This window comes from Melanerpes formicivorus, unplaced genomic scaffold (genome assembly GCF_026170545.1).
Source record: "Melanerpes formicivorus ecotype bairdi unplaced genomic scaffold, bMelFor1.0.p_v2 SCAF_13, whole genome shotgun sequence".
Taxonomy (NCBI): Eukaryota; Metazoa; Chordata; class Aves; order Piciformes; family Picidae; genus Melanerpes; species Melanerpes formicivorus.
The window spans coordinates 12,363,211-12,382,895 of record NW_027142365.1 but is presented as its reverse complement, the minus strand read 5'-3'; the positions used below and the strand labels follow the sequence as shown (position 1 = coordinate 12,382,895).

The 19,685-nt window shown below is 42.2% G+C and overlaps 1 protein-coding gene across 21 annotated transcripts in view; it reads right to left on the bottom strand.

Annotated features, from left to right (window-relative positions):
• Positions 1-19,685, bottom strand: part of SVIL (supervillin) — a 107,920-nt gene that overhangs the window by 41,260 nt on the left and 46,975 nt on the right. For 7 of the 21 annotated variants that reach the window (XM_068146193.1, XM_068146183.1, XM_068146179.1 and 4 more), the window contains exons 4-16: positions 17,565-17,622; positions 17,247-17,398; positions 15,662-16,346; positions 12,150-12,233; positions 9,222-10,100; positions 8,713-8,883; positions 8,043-8,077; positions 6,874-6,935; positions 6,265-6,404; positions 5,415-5,510; positions 3,888-4,140; positions 2,373-2,396; positions 474-960 (exon numbers count right to left, since the gene is read on the bottom strand). In XM_068146193.1, the coding sequence (XP_068002294.1) occupies positions 474-960; positions 2,373-2,396; positions 3,888-4,140; positions 5,415-5,510; positions 6,265-6,404; positions 6,874-6,935; positions 8,043-8,077; positions 8,713-8,883; positions 9,222-10,100; positions 12,150-12,233; positions 15,662-16,346; positions 17,247-17,398; positions 17,565-17,572 (3,076 nt within the window). In that variant the 5' untranslated portion in view covers positions 17,573-17,622. The remainder of the gene's footprint in view (positions 1-473; positions 961-2,372; positions 2,397-3,887; positions 4,141-5,414; positions 5,511-6,264; positions 6,405-6,873; positions 6,936-8,042; positions 8,078-8,712; positions 8,884-9,221; positions 10,101-12,149; positions 12,234-15,661; positions 16,347-17,246; positions 17,399-17,564; positions 17,623-19,685) is intronic. The other 14 variants (XM_068146198.1, XM_068146199.1, XM_068146197.1 and 11 more) reach the window with 12 other exon arrangements.

The following is a 19,685-nucleotide window of genomic DNA, read 5'->3' as shown; positions in this document are numbered from 1 at the left end:
GAGTCAATACCTAATTATACATGCCCAAGAAGGCAACAATTAGGAGTAGACACTTGACCCACAGCAGCAAGTTGCGTTTGTTCAGCATTTTGGAGGTCAGGGGCAAAAGAGGAAAGGATAAATCTTAGCTTTAGCATCTAATAGTACATCCTTCAATTGAAGAAAACCTGAATAAAACTGAGGCATCCTTAAAGGCTGAAGAATGGAAAAAACAAAGAGAAACTGTATTTGGAAAACTTAGGATTTCACAGGTATTTCTCTACTTTTAAGTAGTGTGGAGAAAAGGAAAAATAACCAGCCTTGACAGTGCTTGAAATGAAGATATTTGAAAACTAGGGAAAGATCCCTGTCTGCTGAAGGAGGCTCTGCCAACAGCAAGTCTATACTGCAGCTCCTTGCAAAGCCTTGCTTTTCATGACTTTCCAAATCCATCCTGTCTTCAAAGGACCGGCCTCCCTTGACTTCCCATTTACCTTGCATGCCAGTATCAATTTCCTTCTGCTCAAGAGGCTGATAAAGTGCTTGAGAACTAAACAGTTCCATGCTGCCCTTCCTCAGGAAGCTGTATGTTGTCTCTTTATGGTAGTCTCCTGTTTTTTCAGGAACAGGATGTGTGGTTTCATCCTCAAAGGAGCCGTACTTTGTAATTTCATTAGCTTCATGTGCTAGAAATCTCTTTCTCTCTTCTTCCTGCTTCTTTGATGATCTTTTGCTTTCGAGCGCTTCCATCGAGGGCTGCCACTGCTCTGACTTCTGTGAGCGTTTTCCTGAAGAGTCTGAGACTTCTGCTGAGGTGTGGAATCTCAAATCAGCTCTAGCAGCAGCGCTCACGCTTCCATCGCTAGCTGGCTTCACGTGCAGGTCTCCAGCGTGCAATGGCGCAAGGACAGATGCCATTGTTGAAACGGATGTCGCAACTGAAGGTGACAGGGCAGTAATCTTCCCACTTTCATTTTGTACCTACAAGCAAAACAAACCCCAACTTTTAAGTTTTTTAATCATTAATTCCTGAAAACAGTCCCCACCTGAGGAGCTGATGTGAGTGCCCTATAAATGTAGGCTGGAAAGAGATAACGGAGAGCAACAACGCCTCCAGAACCTGGCTGCAGATGGATTGTTCCACCCAGGGAAGAAGTGACTGCATGTGAACAGCAAGATCTTTAGTACCAAAGGGTGCATGTGTAGCATGCAACACAAGGCTGTGTCAGGGCTCCGTGGGAAGGCTGATACTGGCACGGTGCTGCACAGCACTGGGGAAGGAAATTAGTACAGGTTCCAGACACCGGATGACATGCCATGTGTGCAGGCTAATCAACTCTGCATCTCAGCAAGACTAATTAGCTTTGGCACAGCTTTACTCTGATACGGTCATGCAGCTTCCAGCTCTGGAGCTAGCTCAGCGCCAGAGAGAGACCCTGCTCTGTGCCATCCTATGCAGGGCAGGCACTCCTGACACTTCTGCCCCATAAATCACCCTCACACAGAACTGATAGTCAAAGATTTATTTTTTTCCTAATATAAACATTGGCTATCATGGACATGAAGGAGCTGAGATTGTTTAGCCTGGAGAAGAGTAGGCTCAGGGGAGACCTTACTGCTGCTACCTGAAGGGTGGTTGTAGGCAAGAGGGGGTTGGTCTCTTCCCCAAGGCAACCAGCACCAGAAAAAGAGGACACAGTCTGAAGCTGCGCCAGGGGGAAGTTTAGGCTTGAGGTGAGGAGAAAGCTCTTCACAGAGTCTCTTCCAACCTTAGTGATACTGATAAAGCAGAGAGTTGTTAGCCATTGGAATGTGTTGTCCAGGGAGGTGGTGGAGTCACCATCCCTGGAGGTGTTCAAGAGGGGATTGGAAGTGGCATATGGTGCCATGGTTTAGTAGTCATGAGGTCTTGGGTGACAGGTTGGACTTGATGAGGTCTCTTCCAACCTTATTGATACTATGATCTCTGAGCAAAGTACTTGCATGTAAGAAGCATATTTAAAACCCCACCAAATTTGCTTTGCTGGCCTCACAGGGGAACAATTTATTGTTTCTACTCTTCTAAAACAATAATTTTATAAAGTTTTCCTGGAGAGAGAAATAAAGAGTTTGGCTTTGTCTTCTCCAAAGAGGAGAAAAGCTATGAAAGAGACTGACATGTTCTCATGCAGATCAGAAGAGGATTTTTTGTCGTTTTCCTAAACTGCAGGGCTAGTGAACTGGCATGCAAAAGAAATAGACAAAATCATACCAGGAGAAGGAAATCAACCAGAACTTGAAATATGCATGCAAATTCCATAAAGCATGGACAACACAGTCAGTTACTAAACAAATTGGGAAGCAAAGAATATTATGTTAGCTCAAAGATTCCAAAAGAAAAAGAAAATAGTTACCAGTTTATTCTTTTTCCATTGCATCTATCAGAAGTAAAAATTTAGAGGAAATCAGCAAAGGGATTTCAGCTTTAAGTACAAGATATAAATATCTGCTATTTTGTGTTTTGATAATGTAACCTCCAGCTATCTATTTTGATGCCCTTTTTTGGTTTCTTCCTAGAAAGCCTTTAACTGCACCTTCAAACATCCCAACACTCCAGATGAAGAGTTCTCTCTACGCTCCCATTAATTGGTAGAGTCAACTCTAGTTTCTTTTGCTAGGCTGAGAAAGAGATGAGAAAATGTGCTTCCTTTGCACTTCCATGCTTGAAGAGCAAGTTCACCCTGTAGTAATCTGACAAACTGATGTGACTGTCACATCTCTCTCATCTGCTTCACCCATTTCTGCTGCTCACCTTCCTGGCCCCCAAACAAGTTAGCGACAGGATCATTAAGGATGCCTTAACGGCTGTGCCAGTGGTTGGCATGTGGAAAATGACTGGAAAGAGGACTATGTAAGGCCTGGAAAGCTTGCTAAAAGAAATTTGTCAAATACTTAGATGTGCAGTAGCAGTAAAGTAGGCATAAAGTACAATAATATATCTGTACAGCTTTGCACCAACATGGTTAGAGAAATCCTGGTCTTCTCACTGTTCTGTTGTAGTATGGAAAATGCATAAGCACATAGGAAGAGAAGGGTAGGAACTTCCTAATGCTCAGATTGATCCAAATCCCTACAAATATGACATGCATAGGATTTGTGTTTCACTGTTGAAGTGATGCCTTCCAAAGCTGTAATACTAAGGAACTGATCTTTCTGCTGTTCTGAACATCTGAAAGACCACTGCTGGGCCATGCTATGATCCAACCTCCCTGAAAAAGCATTCCTTTGCAGCTCCAATTATATGAAGGCTTCTCAAACAGGAAATCCAATTCTACAGCACATGCTAAACAACTTTATATCAACCATGACTTTCTGAATTTCAAAAGGATTTTGCTTTTAGGGGAAAAATAAAGTAATTAAAAAGATAACAACAAAAACAACAACAACAACAAAATAATCAATGCCTCCACTTGGAACAAGATGTCAGAATATGTCCTGCCTAATAATGGAAATACAGAGTGCTCTCAGGAAAGAGTCTGAAAGTTACAGATGACAAAGCCCCAAGCTTCCCTGAAAACACATGTAAAGCATGATGAGGATGTGTCTCAGTCAGTTTACTTTTAGAAGACAGGTAATATTCTACTGGAAAAGGCTGACACTGTGAAAGTTACAGCACGCACTAACCAGAAAGATGACGCACTCTTGAACTCGTTGAAAAAGAAAAGCACACCAATAAAGCTGAACATTGCAGAGGATGTTGTTCCTCAGTGTCAGAAGCCTGCTTCCTGACAAGCTTTTTCCTGTGGATCCATCACAACTGCAGTGTACAGCTCAGAGCAAAGAAGAGGCCAGCTGCTACAGCACCTTACACTGCAGCTGTTTCCTCCAGTAAAAAGAAACAAGAGAAAAGGAGCTGAGATGGCACTTACCTGCTCAACTTCTCCAAGAGTGACTGGCTGAGTCTGGTAACGAGCATTCATTCTCCTGTGCCTAATGTCTCCTCTGCTCCTTGTGGAGATGGCCCTGGACACTGGCTGAGACAGTTTGTTAAACAAAGCCATCTTTTCTGCCAAACTTAAGGTAGAAGAATCGGGTTCCTCAGACTGATCTTGCCCCATTGCCTCTTTGGCTGCTCTTATCTCCTCCTTAGCTAAAATTTTTTGGTGTGCTGATGCCTGCAAGCTGAGGAAACAGAACTGGGAATGAGTTTCAAAGAAGCCATTAGGAAGTTTTAAAACTCACAACCTGACAGAAGCAGGAGAACTGTGCATGAAGCATCATAGCCCACGCAATACAGCAGCCTGAGTGGTTACGCAGTGGTTCAACATTGGCATGATGAATTCTAATCCAACAGCTGAAGATTTAAAGAAAAGTTAACTTTTCATCCACAAATTCATGTGATTAGGACACAACTGTTTGGTTTTGTTTGTATTTTTTTAAGGGGAATTCAAAATTGAAGAAAGACTTTGTGGACCAATCTCTTTATACAGAATACAGAAGAGACATTTAAGATGCCTGCTGTAGAGCAAACACAGGCCCCAGAGTGCAATTTCCATCAAATTCAAGTTGATTAGAAGCAATTTTTGGAGCATACATGATAAAAACATTTAAAAGCCAGATTTACACTCCAAGTTAGTATTGCTTTTAGGTTGGCATCAACTGTAATGCCTTTTCTAAATTTTAGAGGAAGAGAATTCAGACTGGCTTTTGTTTCGAGCTACCTGGGGTAACTCAACAAAACACCACAAATTACTCTGCAGATGTTCTCCATTGATTTTTGAAGACTCTCTGACCAATGCTGAAGGCAGAAGCATTTGTTCATCAAAGCTGTAATGGCATTTGTCTCTACAATAATATATTGTATTCACCTCTACAATAATACCTTCTGCCACATTTATGGCATTAGTAGTATCTTTTAGTTGTAATCTTGCTAAAATTCCCTCATTCAAACCAAGCAAACAGTATTCTGCATCTTTACCTATAGGTGGTGCAATTTCTGTTCTTTCCTTTTCATTTTGCAAGTTAAAAAAGAAATAAATATATGTAGAGACAGACAAAGAAAATATGTTCTGCTTGTGAAATCAAGCACCCAGCGCTGATATTTTCATCTCAAGATGACATAACTGTATATACACATGGAAAAAAAACAAGGACAAGAGCAGAGAAGGTTCTGCTAGGTTTGTTCACATGCAAATTTTGTCTTTCACAAAGAAGAAGAATGTGCCTCTGGAGCAGGTTAAGTGTGGTTAGAAAGGTCCTGAAAACAGCTGCTTGACAAAACAAAACAAAACAAAAAAGCTGCTTTCTTTTTTAATCATGCAAACACAGATGACGTTGACAAATGTTGTAAATATTCTGACTTGACACATTGAAAAGGCATTCAATACTTTAAAGATGCATCTGCTATTGAGGAATCTTGTGCTCCATGTAACATGCACATTTATCCCCCCCAGTACCTGATAGGTTGTACAGTGCTCTTAACTACAGTGGGACTAGGTACTCTGGTCACTACTGTGTGGGTATTCACAGAACGTGAAGCAGGGGTAGATTCACTTTACAGAATTGCCAAGGAGGGAAAATTCACAGGGAGAGAGAGAAGAAAAAAGCATTAAGAAAAGCAATACATTAAGTGTTAACTACAGAAAAGACCAAAACCAAACCAAAACAGAAAAAAAAATACAAACAGCAATGATTTTTAGTTACACGAGTTATCTGCTGCGACCTCGGCAAAATCACTTCAAACACGGTGGAAGAACTGAAAACGTCAAGCAGCAAACAGCTTGGCTCTTGAAGTTACTCATTATCCAGAACATGGCTATCTTTTAGTAGAATATCTATTCACCTTTGTTTAATTTTCCCCCAAAATTGTTCTGAGGAAAATGTCATGAGGTATGACCAGAGCACAAGGTGCAAGGAACGCATTTCCAAGAAGTACATTTGAGACTTCAGATTGCAAAAGACTTCCCCCAGGACAAATACAAGCCAGAAGAAATTGTGCAGATTTCCCTTGGAGGAAAGAATTCTTTCATCTGAGTTACAAACCAATGCTATGATTAATCCCATTTACCTCATCTACAGGTTCATAAACTTTCTGCCAAATTACAGTTCATGCAAGTTATGCTTTACTAGTCCCTCTTGCTTCTAGAAAGGAATTTCATCAGAGTTTCCCCCATGGCTCTTATGGAAGTTGGCCCTTAACAATAAATGATTTCCTTGATCCAGAGCTGTAAACACCACATACATGTGGGCTTAACTCCAGATTGAAAAGCAGGAACCAAAGGTAGAGCAAAGGTGTAGAAGACTTACGTGGCTGCAATGACCACTTCCTCACTGGTAATGGGCTGTGTGTGTGATCTATCCTGCAAACGTCGCAGCCTTCTCTCTACTGCTGAACTTCTTGTAGGTGGTTTAGGAATATTTTTCATTTCAAATGATTTTTCCATTTCCTGAGAGGACATATATGTCACAATTAAAACTGTGAAAGGGAAGTTCTAAACCAGAACTTTCTTTTCAGCTTTCTTGCATACAATGCAGTAAGTTTCCTGCATCACAGAATTAGAGGCTGAAATAGGCCTCTGAGATCATCAACTCCAGCCTATGACCTAACACCACCACATCAACGAGACCATGTCACTAAGTGCCACATCCAATCTTCCAGTTATAAGTAGGATGTAACTGCATAGCAGGTGTCACAGAGTTAAGCTAACTATACATCTCTCTAAAGCATGCTCTCAAAGAAGGTTTTAGAGCAACAGGTCTACTGTGTAGCTAAGCAAGATAAAAGTAAAAGAAAAAGTTCTGTATCTTGAACTTGGTTAATTGCATTACATTTCCTTCTAATACCATCTGGGTTCTTCAGCATGTGGTGTATGAAACATTTAACTCAGGCTCCTATTCAGCAAATGCAATACTTACTCTAAAAAGCAGCCTCTTTGCAGCTACGCTCAGTTTGGCTCGGTCATCCAATTTTTCTTCATCTACACAAAAAGAAAAAGAAGGCTGAATGTATTGAACCAAGCAAACACTATCTGTAAGTTTTGGGGGGTTTTACTACACGATGTCTGAGCTTGTCAAAAACCACATTTTACTACAAGAAGAAATTCCAACAGCAGAACAAGTGGCTATTACTTCCTTTTCACAAAAGGCTTCTCATGAGCTGAATTTTATAAGCTTTTAATTACATGCATTTCACCAGAGGAAAAGTCTTAACAAGATCTGAGAACCAAAGACATGTCTTTAGGACAGTTCATGTGCCATCCAAACAATCCTTTATGAATAATCACACTTACTAAATTAGTCTATAATACAGACTAAGAAATTAATTAGACTGAAAGACTGCCTTAAGGGTTAGAACTCATCCTGCTGTATAGAACACCTATTTTCTACTAGTTGACCATGACCTGGTCTCTCCTGGAAGCTGGTTATTCTGATTACCACTCTGTGTCCCCATTTTTCAGAGGCTCAACTGGTATCCTTAGGAGCTGAAATCAGCATCCTCCAGATCCAAAAGGCAGCATCTCCAAGCTGCAGAGAGTATCAGCTTTCAAATAGCATAAGGCATTAAATCTAAATTTAGCTGCTCATGAGATTACCTACTTAATTTGTGCCAGACTTGCTGAGAGTGACAAGAGGGGAAAAGAAGCAAGAGGGCAACTGAATTAGATAATAGCCAGTCTCTTGCAACTGCCTTAGCTAGCAAACACATTGCCATTATCAGTTTCACAATACAGTAAAGGGGTTTTTAGTTTTTAGTCCTACACCAATGACTAAAATGTATTTTTTCCCCTTCCAACTAATTTATTTGTTGTCTAAACAGTAAAAAAACCTCACACAAATCTAAGTTGAAAGGTGTCAAGGTATTCCCCTCTTTGCCACCTATATGAAGTTTGGTACCCATGGACAGACTTTTGGACTTAAATAAATTTGAAATCAAATCTGTAGCAGATAGGGCCCAAGTGGAAGTGGCACTTCAAACATAACACAGGTAATGATAGCAATTTTCAAGTGGACTTTGGTAGCATTATCAAATCGGCCTTCAGTTAAAACATTTGCTCCCATTTCTTTGTTAGGAAATAGTAACCTACCGTCAGCAGTTGGTATTTCGGCACTCAGAATTGACCTAGTGAAAAAAATCATCAGACAGAAAGAAGTTCGTTAGAAACAAGGCATCAAAAATTTAAACTCAAACTCCAGCTGAAGCAGCAGGATCTCAAGTGTCTTACAGAGCGAGAAAACCTTATCTGTGTTCAAGTTTCAACAAGTTTCCACTTGGACATCCTTTAATAAAGCAGTAAGGCAAGCAATGGCAGCCAAACTTCAATACAGTAAAGCAAAATGATTTCCAGTTCATCTTGCAGATGACAGAAGTCTAAGATTTGCTGCCTGATCCTTTAAAATATATATATATAGCTTTGGTTGTTTACACAAAAAAAAGTAAATGATAAAGCAGAGTAGGTGGAAAGGAAACTTTATATGAAACCAAAGACATTTATCATTAGACAGAACCAGACAGCTCCAATACTTTGGGATGATTCTCTATTCACCTTTTTCACACTGGGAGGATCTGCAATGAATTGGTTTTGCTGGCAGTGTTCTGGGTTTTATTTTATAAGATGCTACAACAAATACTTGATTGCTTTTAAAGAGAAACAACCTCACACAATATTTATGCTGATAAATTAACAAAGTCTCTTCGCACACTCCTTCACATTTACCTGCACCAGAATGCTACACAGAGCCAGGTTAAGTGCCTACCTATCTGTCTCCTTTCGTTCTGCTGATGTTATAGGTTGGGTTTTAAATCTCTCAGAAGTCTTTCTATTTTCACCAGGAGTAAAATAGCGCCTCGGCTTTCGTGGCCCTCTGTCACGGTCACCATTGGCAGACAAAGTGCTACCTGCCGTTGCCATCTCAAACCGAGATTCGCTTTTAAACCGCACGATAGAAAGCGCATAGAAAAGGAAATAGAAGAGAGAAGTAAAGCACAGAGGTAAGCATCTCAACAATTCACCAGAGACCACTCTGCATGCTCCTCGGGTGACATGCGCAGATGTACACATTCCAGCTACCCCACATCACAACTTGCACCAGCGAGCAGAAGCACAAAAGCGGGATTCAAACCATCTCAGCCTCCAGTGCACACTGGTGAGAGCTAAGCTGTGTGCTTTAAGTGCAGAACACAACTGCTGTTGAGTGTGTGTAATTATTGTTTTTGCCAAGGACGTGCAAGTTTCACACAAAAATACATCTGAAATGTCACCTACAGTTCTGCTTTCTTGTTGGCTTTAGCAGTCTCCAGAAAGACATTACGGAGCTGGGCAACAGAGACTTTTGTGTCAACCATTCCAATCTCACCGTTTGGTGCATTTGCTTCCAGGCTCTCCTTACTTTTAAAAGGTTCTAGCTGAGGAGCCACAGTATAGTCAGACATTGAACGAGTCAGGACTTTATGCTTTGTTGTTGACACTTTCCAAACAGGAGGCTTTGCTTTGGCAGGCTGCGATACAGACCCGCTCTGTATGTACATAACAGCTTCGCTCCTCTCTATGTTCTCAGGGGTCTTTAACTGCTGCTCAGGAGCCTGCCTCTTATTGCACTCCAGCTCTCTATGAACTTCTGAGTTAACTTTCAGTTTGCTTGTGAAAGAGGAACTCCCCACAGGGGTATCCAGCTCTCCCCCGAAGAGGCCTTCATGGTTCTTCCCTTGCTTGCGAATCTCAGACGGCAGAATCGGTCTTCTGCCTTTGGAAGCCTGTTCACCCTCCAAGGAATCTTCATCAGGCTTTTCTCCATATCCAAGTGCCTCTTTCTTTTCACTCTCTGGTGCAGCGGCTGCTGAGGATTTTAATAGGCCAACACCGTCTGGTAGGAGGAGGCTGCCAACAGAGATGTTTGCTGGTTCTTCTGTTGCCATCAGCTGAGCTGTATGAGCAGTGCCAGCGGGCTGAACATAGCCGTGTATCGGTTGTCGGACTGAGCTGACGGGCTGATTTATGACCCTATCAAAGGCAGACGTTTCTGTCTGAAGAGGCATGTAGTGGGCTGGCACTGGATGGGATTTTCTCTGAGATACTGTGTCTGTGACAAGTTCAGGGCTTCCACGAGCACTTTCCTCTTTCACCAGTTTCTCTCTAACTTTTACTCTTTAAGAAAGAAAAAGGATTGAAGCTGTGAACAGCAATACCCAGTCTGGGGAGGAACACAGACACCTACTGTGGGTACAGACAGCAACATCAGACTAAAACAGAAAGCAGTCAATATGCAGAAGAAAGCAATCTCATGATGCAACCCCTTCCTCCCCTCCACACCTGAACAGTAACACTGCTCAAAACATTCAAGTGATTCACAGGCCCTTGAACATGCACAACTCCTGAGAAGGTAACTGAGCAAGCTCTGAAAGCCTACAGCATGTTCCTGTAAGATCACAACTGTGTCTGTCAAATAGCACATACTCATAGCCTCAAACAAAAAAGATGACCAAAATGGCTTTTTCAATTGTCAAAGTGTGGGGCTCAGCCTGAAATTGCAAATTCCATTGACAATTGTGTATTTAGCCACGTTTTTGAAGATGTCTGAGCATTGGGCAGCTTATGTCATACCAAGATACTGTTGCATTGGGCAAAGGGATGAAGAAAGACATTGGTATCTTCACCTAGACCTCCAGATGCTTTCCCAGAGACTTTTTCATTTGTGCTTTTCTGTATCAGGTAAGACATCTAAGATGTAACACATAGTGTAACCTGTTTCAGTAAGTGACAGGAAAAAAAATAATTGATAGATGTTGAAAGCCCAAGCCTTAAAGCATAAAGAACAGCTATGGCATAGCTGATGCTCTTCAGAGGGCTAGCAGGGAACAAAAAGATAAAAACCCAAACCAAACCAAACAAATCCCAAGCCACTTGAAGCAGGCATTCTCTTTCAGAACATTCCATTACATTTTAACATGCAAAACGCACAGGAATGTTCCAAATAATTACCTTACTTCAGTGTATTTTCTAGAAACACCTCTAGACTTGTGTAACACCCATGCAGGACAGAGCTGCACTCTGCCTTCAGACCCTTAACACAGCTGCCATCAGGGGAAGGCAAGCGCTGGCAGCCGGAAACAGCCTTTGCTCTCTGACTACAGCTATACGTAAGCTCTCCAGCAGTTTTACAGCCTCCTGGGGTGTTTGGACAGCTTATAGGGTGAGTGTTTGTAAATATCACATACATAGAATTCAAAATGAAAGCCCTGTGTTTCCTCTCCCCCTCCCATACGGCTATAAAAAGTAACTTCAATTTTAAGGAAGGAGAGAAACTCAATAGGAGGTTAGCTCTTTATCTGGAAGTGAGTGATCCAGCTCAATGTGCAATTCCAGGCTTGCTACCAACAGGCATTTTGGAGTTTGCCTTATTAAAAGCATAATATTTTTTTTGGGGGGGAAAGGGGGGGTACATTTAAAAAGGCAAATGAATATCTGAAAGACTAATTCAGGATATCCAATGTTGTCTGAAACACCAGCCTCTCTGATTTTTGTTTTCTCTGAGGACTTACCAGGGAAGCTTCTCCAAGTTACTTAAGCACACAAAGTGTATTTGGTCTGAAAAAGGTGGTTCTGTAAACCCCATGTCCCAAGCATTCTGCAGAGCATCCACACTAATGTTAGTATTGGGTTATAAGAATTACTTTAATCAGGAACACGGAAAAGAGCCTTCCTGCGATGCTTCTCAGGGCGGGCTGCCTCTGGCTGTTACCACTCTGGGAGAAAGCAGCTGCTCCTGGCTCTGATCAGGATGTTTACTTTACAATATACATTTTTTTCACTTCTCTTGTACCACATCCTTTGGAATTCTAGGCATTAATGGAAAGGTGGATTGGTGTGTGGTACAAAAATTTGCTGGTTTGCAGCGCAAAAAGTGGGATAAAAGAAGAGGTTGTAAAAATATTCCTGGTAGCCAGAATGATACTAACTGTGGAAGAAGCTAGGGGCATTTGTACTTCTTCAACAAAATACCACTTGGTGTTAAGTTCCAGTAAGAGCAGGTGCTTCAGAAAAGATCCAACAGCTGTTTATTCACAAGAAATAATTTCTAACTTGCTGCTGTTAAAGGAGAATTAAAGGCAAGGGTTAAATGAAGACAGAGTAAAAGGGAAAGAACAGGGAGGTTTTGTACACTGATGTTAGCCACACAGCTATGTTTTATGATACCTGGAGGGCCAGCTGATAAGTGAAGGTGTGTCCCCTTCCGAATCTTTCTGAAGAAACCACTCAGGTTTTGCTTTCCCTGCACTACTACAGAAAACAGAACTGGAGGTAATTTTTGAGATCTCAACACATGCTTCCATTGTTCCTCCCAGATTTCCCTCCCCACCGCTTTTTATGGTTTTCTAATCGCTCACTCACAGAGAACCGCTCATGGCAATTAAAGCACAACACATTCATCACATTGAAAGGTGATAACTGTGGAACAAACTACCATATTAACTCAAAAAACATCTAAAAAAAAAGTGTTCAGGACATTAAATAGTCTGCAAAAGCTACTTTACCAAGTGTATGTTGTCCAGAATTTGGGAAGAGAAGGTAACAACAAACTTGCTTTTTGCCATTTGCCACTGCAGGTCACTTTGAAGGGTTTATGTAAGAACACCTGGAAAAGTTACTAAACCCATTTATTTAATGTGGTTTAAAGTGATATGAGCTGCTGGTCCCAAAATGCAGTGGTAAGATGAATTTAATGAAGTCAGGAATGGCTGTATCACACCCCCCTCTCCTTTTGTAGCCCTGTAGCACAAAAGCTTCAGAAATGTACACCCAGTTAGCTCAAGTGAAACATGCTGTGTCACCGGGTGTGACACAAGTAAAACACGTCTCGCTGGGTGACAGGGGAAGGGAAAAGCTTAAAACCCAGAATCATCCTCAGTTTGATCTTGTCTCAACTGTATTCTGCTTCTATCTGGGAGCTGAAAGCACAGAGAGAAACAAGAGCACTGCAAGAAAGTGTCTGCAGATAATTTCTCAGGTACTTTGCTGAAGTCTACCTTCATCTGCAGTCCCTGAAGAAGGGCAGACCACATCAAATACTTTCAGCTTTGCAAGCACAGATTGTCTGGCCACATGAATGTTTCCAAACTCCCTACAGGTGATACACATCCAAGGCTGCTTTCTACCACCTATAGTAACTGAAAGAATCCTCACACTGCAGCAGGATGAAAATCCCAAATTAAGCTCCAGGTCACCTGCTTCAGTTTTTTTTCTTTTAGTAAAAATGGTTGAAAAAGGTCAAATCAATTAACTGTTCTTAAGGTAAGTGCATTTACTGCAAATCATGTAAAATTTGAGAACTCACCTAGAGTGGTCATCTAATCCAAATCAAGCTCATAAAGTCAAACACTGACTGTTAAAACACCTTTTGTTTTGCCAGAGGTTTATGAATTCCTGAAGGTGCTGACGAAATAAGAGGTAAAAACCTTGCACAGGATCAGACCTGGTAGCTGGAACTGCTTTGAAGCAAGCAAACTTCCTTCTCATCTCTTCATGTGTACTTTGGCACATTTTTATAGTGGGCATGGCCCAGGCAGCAATCACTTGTACTTGATCATTCATTCTTTGAAGACAGCAGTCAGAAGAACACAAGCCATGTTCTGAATTTAATCAGCCACTTCAGCAGACAAATGCAGACAATGTCAAATGATACCTTCTCAGCACTTTGTTGTCTTCTCAGTGATAGATAGCAGGATTAATTATTAAATCTTCTTAAGACTGAAGGCACTAAGCTTTCACATGTATTCCAAACCAAACTGCATTTACTTTCCAATTTGCAATCAGAAAATTTAAACACAAATAATTTTGCAACCTGTATAATATGGAACTGACAAACTTTGTGAGACCTCACCTGGAACACTGTGTCCAGTTCTGATGTCCCCAGCAGAAGAGGAACATGAAACTGCTGGAGTGGGTCCAGAGGAGGGCCATAAAAATTATCAGTGGGCTGGAGAACTTCCCCTATAGGGACAGGCTGAAGGAGTTGGGGCTGTTTAGCATGGTGAAGAGAAGGCTCTGGGGAGACCTTAGAGCAGCCTTTCAGTACCTGAAGGGGGGCCTCAGAAAGCCAGAAAGGGACATTTTCCAAGAGCTTGTAGTGACAGGGTGAGAAGGAATGGATTGAAACTTGAAGAGGTGATGTTTAGATGGCATATTATGAAGAAGTTCTTTACAGTGAGGGTGGTGAGACGCTGGAACAGGCTGCCCAGGGAGGTCATAGAAGCCCCTTTCCTGGAGGTATTCAAGGCCAGGCTATATCAGAAGCCTTGAGCAACCTGGACTAGTGGAAGGTGTCCCTGCCCATGGCAGGAGGGTTGGAAAGGGATGATCTTTAAGGTCCCTTCTAACCTAACCCATTCTATGAATCTATGAAGACAGCAGCCAGCTGGAAAACTGGTGTAAGCCCTTGTTTTGCTTGTGCAGATGACCTCCTAGCAAATTACTACACAGTGACTGTAGCCAGACTGCACGGAAACATGCAATGACTTCTTCACCATTCAAAACCAGGGATATTGGAGAGGTTATTCTTAAATCTGAATATCACACCAATGAGCATGCACTGGAAGTTGTCAGGGGTACTAAAATGAAGAATGGGCTCCAGGCAACTTCACCTTTTAAATACCACCTGCTGCCTATATGTGTATCCAGACAATGGATAACAGTCAGCACTGCTTAGTGTGATGCAGATGTATTTACAGTTGAGTTCTCATTACGGTTTACATCATTTTTAGCTGCAACATTTAAGTCTTTTGCAGTTGTTATTTTCCTTTGATGCACCTAGCTAGCAATAAAAAGCATTACATTTAAGAGGAGATCATCCTCTTAAAAAAAAAAATTCTTTGCCATGCTTTGCTTTCAGTCACCAAAACACTTTGACAGCCTGGTTTTACACTGCAGCATGAAACCACAACGTGAAATGAGTGAAAATTTGTCAGACCTGAAGTAATTTTGCACACCATGAGGGAGGCTTTGCTTTCCAAATTCAGCATGGAATTTTAACTGTCCCCTCTGCCCCTTCACACACATCACTCTCATATCATCTGAAAGATTAACTATCACAGTTCAAAAGGGGCTTTTATATTTTCACAGCAGGAAAACAAAATCAGCTCTTATTTCAACTGACCCAAGACACTTTTCAGCTCTTAACTCTTGAGAATATTTTATATTGGCAGAAGCCATCATGAAGCTATTCAAATCCACTCTGAGAAACAATTTGCCTTTACTTGGAAACTCCCACCCAAACAATTACAGGATACAGGGGACAAAAACTAAAAAAGAAATAAAAGGCTTGCTCTAACAGGTTATGGGGGAAAAAATAGCAAAAAAGGCAGCAGATTTAGAACCCTAACTGCTTCAATTCCTAGCCTGTATAAATATCTTAAACATCAGTTATTCCACTCCTCCCCACCCCCCCTGCCAAGGGCCTAATTTTAGCAGTAATTCTATAAATACAAAGTGAAACCAAGGACATATCTAATCACAGAAATAGATACCCACTTCCTTGTATCAGAAAGGCCCTGTGATTCGGCCCTACCAGTTCAGCCTGAGACAGCTAAAGCCACTAAACACATTCTCCAAGGGCAATAAATATTGTCCTACATACTGCAGCCGTTGCTGCAGAAGCTGGTTTAAGATAAAGGAATCTACTGCATAAACAAACAAGTCACAATGGTGCTTACCTTTGTCTGATGTTACTGTGCAAGGGCTGGTCATTCTGCAAATGGGTTGGTGAGGCTGCCCGCTTGGGTGAAGAAAGGGACTCTCTGGGGGTTTGCTTTGGTGATATTGGCACTTCGGTACAGGAGGAAGATTCTCGTCCAGAAAGTGAAAGGGAGACAGAACTATCCAAGGTTGCTGAGGGGTCAGATGCCTGTTTAATGGCACTGTCATCATCTGCTTTTCTAACACTCTTCTCATTTGAAAGGTCTTCTTTATCTGGAACACCATCTTTTTCATGGCTGGAGTACTCTTTGGATTCAGAAATCACACTCTTTGACTCCTTTGTCTCAGTTCTGGACAAATACAGGGAGCCAGAGTCTTTGTTCTGATCATCTTGCCTTTCACTTTTCACTCCCTTCCTTTCTACATTGTCGTGATCTCTCCTTGCCCGCGTGTATCTGGATGAGTAGTCGGAATCCAAGTCAGAATCCAGGGATAATCCGTACTTCTCTGCCAGCTGGCGCCGCCTCTCTGCCTTGTACCTCGCTATTCTTTCTGCTTTTGACTCTAGCTCCTGGACATCCATGTTTCCTGTGCTATACGAGGGCTCTGTGTTACCTCCTGTGATTTCTGTTCGGTATCTGGATGATCTGGGTTGTTTTTCTACAGAAGAATCTGAAGTTTCCTCCTCTTCATTTGATCTTCCTGTCAAAAATACAACACACATGAGGAAGTCCATCCCAAAACCTCGAGTACCCTGCCCACCACTCACAAGCAGGGGAACTTAAAACTTCCCATTTGTTACAAACAAAGCATAGCAGTGACTGCACACTGGACATTCTATTTTTGCACTTAGGTCTTCAAAAGCACATAAGATTAAGAAATAAGGGCAACAAAGCTGGTGATGGGTTTGGAACACAAGCCCTATGAGAAGAGACTGAGGGAGCCTGGAGAAGAGGAAACTCAGGGGTGACCTTATTGCTCTCTACAACTACCTGAAGGGAGGTTGTAGACAGGCGGAGGTTGGTCTCTTCTCCCAGGCAAGCAGCACCAGAACAAGAGGACACAGTCTCAAGCTGCACCAGGGGAGGTTTAGGCTGGAGGTTAGGAAGAAGTTCTACACAGAGAGAGTGATTGCCCATTGGAATGGGCTGCCTGGGGAGGTGGTGGAGTCACCATCATTGGAGGTGTTCAGGAGGAGACTTGATAGGGTGCTTGGTTTAGTTGATTAGGTGGTTGGATGATAGGTTGGATGCAATGATCTTGAAGGTCTCTTCCAGTCTGGTCTGGTCTGGTCTGGTCTGGTCTGGTCTGGTCTATTCTATTCTATTCTATTCTATTCTATTCTATTCTATTCTATTCTATTCTATTCTATTCTATTCTATTCATTAGTTGTAATTCTTTAAGAGTCTCATCCCAAATTACTAGTGTTTTAAAACAGGATTTGAAAGCAGCCGATTATCCATAAGGCAACTGGAGAATCAAAGGTCTGGTTAAAACCCCACAGCTCTTCCGTAACGCTCCTTTCCATTCACTGCACAAATGACAGGAGAGTAAACACGAAGTAATCCAGCAGTGCAAGACTGACTGCTGTGTACTACTCACCTAAGTGGGGGCTGTATGGATCAGTTGCACGCATGTACCTTGGTGTATCCTCCTCTAGTAAACGGTGTGCGACCGAGCCTGGGCAGTTCTGGAGGAGCATGGGTTGGGTGTCATTTTCAATTCCCTCTAAGCGTCTGGCTATCCTCTCTTTCCTGGGGGGGGAAAAAAAAGGAAAAGAAAAGAGGTGAAAAAATGTGAAATCTGGGCACCTCTGAAGAGCTGAGGGGAAATTTTTCTAAGAGGAAGTAACAAAACAAGCTGAGTGTTTTGTTTTATGGGCCAAAGACTGTGGTGGTTTGGTTGTTTTTTGCTTTTTACCTTTTCATTTCCAAAAAATCTCGGTTGTTTGGTTCAAACAGTTTTCTTAATTCTGAAACTGAGACAACAAAAGATTATACACTTGATAAGCTACTAAGTTTCAGAAACTCACAGAAACTTGCTAAAATACTCTAGAGTAAGAAGGAACAGTCAAAATCAAATTAAGAGGTTTGAAATAGCATTCGCTGAGAAACAAGAAAGCATTAGGCACATAGGTGTAAACACCAAGGAGTCATAGAATCACACAGCATCAAGCCCAACCTGTCACCCAACACCTTATGACTACTAAACCATGGCACCAAGCACCATGCCCAATCCCCTCTTAAACACCTCCAGGGATGGTGACTCCACCACCTCCCTGGGCAGCCCATTCCAACAACTCACAACTCTCTCTGTGAAAAAATTTCTCTTCACCTGGAGCCTAAACTTCCCCTGGTGCAGCCTGAGACTGTCCTCTTGTTGTAGTCCTCTGCTTTGAATACTTCCAGGCTAGGCTAGATTCTACTATGTCATCCTAGCAGTTGTGTAAGATCTGGTATACACTGGACAAGTTGTATTTTCATTAGCTGAGGTCAAGCCCACACACTGTAGTAACCTATCTCAAAAGCAGGTAGTATGGAGTTAGTTTACCCTCTATGCATACAGGTTGTGGACTGACTTAGGTTTACAAAGAAACTGTGTTCTTTAGTCCTTACTTATCTCCAATTCCTCCTATTGCCCCCAGAATCCCAGTGAGTCTTGACTGGAGTGAAAATTAATATGTACTCTCATGACACTCTGATCTTTGCTTTGCTGATCTTCCCTTGTAGTTTTAATTGAACACACTTTCCTTCTCTCCCCCAATACTCTTAGGTGGTGCTATACGCCAGCAGACAGCTGTCCCAGTTGACAAAATAGTAGTGAACCCACAAGAGCCATGGCAGATGAGGTAATTCCTATATACAAAGCTACATGTGCAGAGTTACCAGAGATGTTTGCAAACCACACTGAAGCAGTGAGTGCTACAAAAACAAGTGTGATGTGACTTTGAACCATCAGGAAGAGAAACCATCCAGGCTGTCAAAGGATGCAGTAGGCTGAGGGGTGGATCTGTGCCTAACTACCTGTCCCCACACACCCACCCTGTATCACTGTAGTGGCATGGATGTGGTGCACCTATTCTGATGCAATGAACCTCTGGGGTGCTGATCCTGCTGATTCAGGGATCAAAAGTTAAGGCAAGCTAAAGTCTACAGCTGGCTAAATCAGCCCTGGATTGCCATCAGAAATGCCTGATGAGTCATGAGTCTCTAGCAGACACTTCCACACCACTGCAGAAGTAAATCTATCAGCTTTTTTTGTTCCCCTCAACAGACTTGGACACTTATCTCTAGATACTTAGAAGATAATCATTATTGAAATAGCACCCTTTTAAAGGCTAGGTGCACCTTCTCTCCCTTTCCTCTACTGCAAGAGCTTACAAGCACAGCTAAGTCATGGCTTCATCTTCTTTGCACACATCCAGGAAGTTGGCTCTAGTCAGTAGCAGTGCACACACCTCACAGATGCACACAGCTGCTACTGACGTCGGCTGTCGTATCAACCTGACATGCTGAAAAGCTACTAGGACTCCATGTGAAATACCTTGGATCAGCAGGAATCAATGATTCTGATCATGACTGCTCAGAGAAGCAAATGAACAAGGCAGGAACATCTGTGCATCTGAGGCTACAGCAGAGTGCCTACTGAGAACGTGTGATTAACAGGGGAAAGAGATCATCTGGGCCACTCTGCTGAACAGCTCCTTCAGCCTACATTTTTACAAAAAGCAGACTCCAGCTCCCCACTTCAGTTTCTCAAGCCAGGTTAGCTCAGATTGGCATCATGCCATGAAAAAAAATGAAATCTACTGCATATATACTTGATGCAACTAGTAGTGCAAATTGGCTAAGAATGCAGGTAGCCGACAGTGTTAACCCTAGGGTCACTTGTTCCATGCCTAGTTTCAGCATGTGCAGCAAAACCTATTCTGTTGAGCAGAATGACAGTGCAAGAGAAAGTCAGCAAACTCCAGGCACATCTCTGGAGATGGCTGGGAGCTGGACTTGGGCAATGCAAAATCTGCATCCTGAACCAGCATCA